This window comes from Berghia stephanieae, chromosome 4 (assembly GCF_034508935.2).
Source record: "Berghia stephanieae isolate SIO BIC M18660-M18661 chromosome 4, UCSD_Bste_1.3, whole genome shotgun sequence".
NCBI classification, from domain to species: Eukaryota; Metazoa; Mollusca; class Gastropoda; order Nudibranchia; family Aeolidiidae; genus Berghia; species Berghia stephanieae.
Genome location: NC_088363.1, coordinates 8806635 through 8811634, shown reverse-complemented (window position 1 = coordinate 8811634; position 5000 = coordinate 8806635). Strand labels below are relative to the sequence as shown.

The following is a 5000-nucleotide window of genomic DNA, read 5'->3' as shown; positions in this document are numbered from 1 at the left end:
GCATGCCAACATACGATGAACGCTCAGACTGTCTAGAATCTTCTTACACCGATTCGAAGTTCAGGCTAAGGTTATCGTTGGCCAGAAAGCAAATGGGCCACGCCTTGATTAACTGCTTATCTGGAGAACGCTAAAAGTTTTCTATACCTTAACAACTGAAGATGCAGATGATTATGGTAAAATTAAAGACGCTCTACTAAAAAGATTTAGATTAACGGAAGATGGTTACCAGGAAAGGTTTCACACTGCAAAACCGGAAAGTGGAGAAGACTTTAATACATTCGTGAACCGAATTACTCAATTTCTAAATCGGTGGCTTGAGTTGGCAAACGTAAAACAAGACGACTTTGCAGGCCTTTACTATCTCACGCTGAAGAATCGAATCTATCAAGCTTGCAACCCAGATTTAGTCGCATTCTTTAAAGAGAGAAGCCAGAAAACTTGGACAAATTAAAAATCTACGCAGAAAACTTTAACAGCGCACATCCATTGACACCCCTTAGCAGAACATTGAAGGAACCATACTACGTGCTGCTGCTCAGAGTCCAGGTACACCTAAAGTTCAATACTCAAATAGAACGAGCCGATCAATCACTCGGAACACGCAAGTGAAACAAGATGATCATAGTAACAAACCATGGAACAAACAGTTCAATAGAGACCATAGCCGACCCTATCAAAACAAAACAAGAAATAGCACTGACAATAATACTGAGTATAAGAAAACCAACAAACCTATAATTAAATGTCAATATTGTGGAATGAAAGGCCACATAGCAGACAAATGTTACAAAATCGTGGGATATCCAAAAGAAACTGCAAATGCATCACTCCAAACAAGTGTAAACAATCAGACACGAGTAATGTCAGGAGAAAATATAAATGTGTATTGCGTGAAAGGTATGTCACTTTAACACAAACTCACAAATCAGGATCGCTATTTTTTTGTGAAGGCAAGCTAATGGAACTGATTGCAAAATATTGAGAGACACAGGATGCAGTACAGTAGGAATAAAAGCATCTTTGATCAATGACGAAGACAAAACTGGAAAAACGGTACAATGCATCACATTCAGTGGCACAGTCGAAACCTTTGAAACAGCTAACGTGTACATAGAAACCCATACTATACAGGAATAGTGGAATGCTGTATACTTCCCAACCCCGTCGCTGATGTTATTGTTGGCAATATAAAAGGTCTTAAAGACAACCCAACAGATGTAAAAGAATGGTCATTAACCCAAGAAACAGCTTGTCTAGCAGAAACAAGAAAGATGACTAAGACAACAGAGAAGCCAATGACTATTTCTCTAGAACCACAACAATTTGACAGGAACAGGTTCATTGAAGAACAGAAAAAGGACCCGACTTTAACTTCAATATTTCAATATCGCAAACAAAGGGACGAAATCAAAAGTTGAATACATCATTGAAAAGATATTCTGTTCAGGTTACATAGGAAAAGAAACAAAATAGCTAAACAATGGTCACGCCGAGTATTTACAGAAACAAAATCCTTGGAATAGCGCACGATTCAATAACTTCTGGACATCTTGGGAGCTCTTCCACATTGAAGAGAATATCCGAGAATTTCACATGGCCTGGAATTACTAAAAGACGTCCGAGAATATGTGAAATCGTGTGACACATGCCAAAGAAGAGTCGCAAAAGGCAGAATACCGAGATTGCCATTAGAGACAACCCCGTTATTGAAAAGTTTTTCAAAAAGTTGCAATTGACATTATAGGCCCTTTAACAAAATCAGATAGAAACCTACACACATACTAACACTAGTCGATTACGCAACCAGGTGGCCAGAAGCGATAGCATTGAAATCAACTACATCGGATCACATCGCTGAAGCATTGATGACAATTTTTACTAGAATAGGCATACCAAATGAGATACTGTCGGACAATGGACCCCAATTTACATCACATATGATGCATGAAACCATGAAACTCATGGGAATCCAACACTCATTCACAACTCCCTACCACCCCCAAGCAAATGGTCTTTGTGAAAGATTTAATGGCACTCTAAAGAATATGTTAAGAAAAGTGTCAGCAGAAAAAACCAGATGATTGGGACAGATACTTACCAGCAATCCTATTTGCATATAGAGAAATACCCAAGAATCTACAGGCTACTCCCCATTTGAGTTGATGTATGGACGATCACCTCGCGGCCGATCAATATAGTAGCCGACATTTGTAAAGGGAATGAGGAGGACAATAACGAAATTATGTTTGCTTACGAATATGTAAGAAACCTGAAAGACGAATAGAGGACACGTGTAAGCTAGACAGGAATCCGTCACTAAAAAGCAGAGAAATACAAGGAATACTCCGATCGAAAAAGCAAGTCAAGAAAATTTGAGATTGGTGACAAAGTACTAATACTTTACCCGATGACTCGAGTAAACTTTTAGCTACATGGAAAGGACCATTCAAAATAACAGCAGTAAAATTAATGTTAATTACGAGATTAAAATTAACAACACAACAAAGACATTCCATGCAAATATGCTAAAAAAAGTATTTTGATAGAGACATAGTGTCGCAACCTATGTTTATAATATCGAAGCTTCAAACGCAGGATTGATCATACCGTTGGTCATGGGACACAGACACCCGAGACAGAAAAACAAACAAAATCGCACAATTGCAACCGCCTAAGAAAAAAAAGAAGTACGCAAAGTACTTGGGCTCCTAAATTTTTACAGGAAATACATTTACAACTTCGCGCACATCGCGACACCGCTAACAAATCTGACAAAGAATGGGTCACCGAACAAAATTGTTTGGACAGAAGTGTGTCAGAATAGCTTTAACCAATTAAAGGCATTACTCTGTTCAGAAACCAATTCTTAAATTACCCGACATATCAAAAGAATTTGTTTGTAAGAAATGGACGCGTCTGATAAGGGCATCGCAGGTGTACTATTACAGGAGCATGAGGGATCTCTAATGCTTGTTATATGCAAGCAGAAATTTTGGACGAGTAATCACGATACTCTGTAATAGAGCGTGAAGGACTGGCCTCGTCTATGCTTTAAAGACATTCAGCAGATATCTACTGCTAAAAGAGTTTGTGGTCGAAAAGGCCATAAACCACTCACGTACATAAGAAATAACAAAATGAATAATAGTAGAGTACTAAGGTGGAGTCTATTTTTGCAAAATTACACTTTCAGTATCTCTCAATACCAGGCTGTGAAAATATTCACGCAAACCTACTTTCTCGATTAGTATAAACACGTGAGAAGGGTATAACTTAACCCCATGCATACTGTTATTTACCTCGCAAAACTATGCCAAATCAGAACGCACAAATTTCGATAATTTTATTTGTAAACATGATGACCCAACTTAATGTAACATTGAGTATTGTTTGGATATATATACCATCCCCATTCATGATTTGGGAAATCTTCTCTTTATCTATTATTGTTATGGAATTTTCACTCATTTTGATTAATATTTGAAATGTCAATATTCCATTTACATTTTCATTCATTTCATTCAGTAAATTACCTTCATATCATCGACTTAAATCATGCTTCATTGCCATCACTATTGTTTATCACAATGATTTGTAATCACATTGCCATTTATGTTGTTATCACAATGATTTGTAATCACAATCTTTCATTGTTATTGTCACCCATTCATATACCTACGTAAATATAAACATTTCCATGTCTAGTTAATAAATAATTTAATTTTAGCACAAATCATAACAATGGATTAATGCTAGAGTATCTTGATAGTAAATTTACTCTGTTTGTAAAATCTATCTTTCCTGATGGTTAAAGAGTATATTTTAAACGTGGGTGGGGGATGTCACAGTAAAGGTTGTTCAAAATTATCTTATTAAATTTATTTTTATTAAGAACTGGAATTCATCTCACTCCAGTTATATTTCCCGGTAGGCTTAGAAAACATTTACCTTCTAATATTAGATCGTCTTTCCTTTTTGCCTTCCCTCGAATTAATTTCTAATTAGTGAATACTTTTCGTTCTACATTTGTCACGTAGCCACTTATTATAAAAGCTGATAGGTCTAACATTCTACACTCACTTTCTCTCCACAATCTATGCGGACGGCCAGTCGCTCTATTCCTATATATATACTGGAAGATTTTTATCTTTTGGGACTTTGTAGATATTATATCTACACCATTAAGACGCCCGGAGCTTTTAACTTTGATTGTTAATCTTCAAGGACAAACCCAAGCCCGCTGTCAAAGGACTACACAATAACCTTTACCAATTGCCTGGAAGTGGAATTTTACGAGTCCGATCCTGTTATCAGAGGAATAGATCATCCAAGCCCATCAACTGCCTGGAAAGTACACTTATGAACCTGACATATTATCATAAGTTACGTAAAATATTCATATTTCTATTTGTAACTGCCACGATCACTGTTTATCTCTTTTAATTAAATTTCATCATTATTTTTATTTCATTGTAAACAAACGTTAATTGTTTTTCATTTATAGTAACTAGTAAATTCTGGGGCCTCATTCTACATATATCTTTATGCATAGTCGAGTAGCTCTTTACTCACTTGAGACCATGACAATATTGTTGTGACTTTAGTACGGAGGGCACTGCAATACTTCAGGGATTAATTCGGCCTCATCTGAATCCAGAAATTTCTGATAATGAGACAAGAAAATAAGATGCTATAACTCTGAAACCAGAAGATCAATTACACCAGGTATGAATCCAGTACTCCAAAAAGAGAGGTTTTACACTTCCAATGAAATTGGGACAAGTTTTTTTTTTTGACATCACACTATTCTTCCCTATTGGTCTTTATTTTACTTCATAGTATACGCATAGTTACATGCCATCAATATCCCCAGGTGTATTCACGGCAGTAAATTATGACTTAAACGGAGGGACGGATGTGTTTGTGGACGGTGGGGTGCTGGTCAACTTTCCTATCAACTGTTTTGATGGTCGGTAAACACGAATTTTTATTATTTT

At 36.5% G+C, this 5000-nt stretch overlaps 1 protein-coding gene across 1 annotated transcript in view; it reads left to right on the top strand.

Annotated features, from left to right (window-relative positions):
* Positions 1-5000, top strand: part of LOC144971683 (uncharacterized) — a 33933-nt gene that overhangs the window by 20523 nt on the left and 8410 nt on the right. The window contains exon 8 of the mRNA XM_078912755.1: positions 4877-4977. Within this exon, the coding sequence (XP_078768881.1) occupies positions 4877-4977 (101 nt within the window). The remainder of the gene's footprint in view (positions 1-4876; positions 4978-5000) is intronic.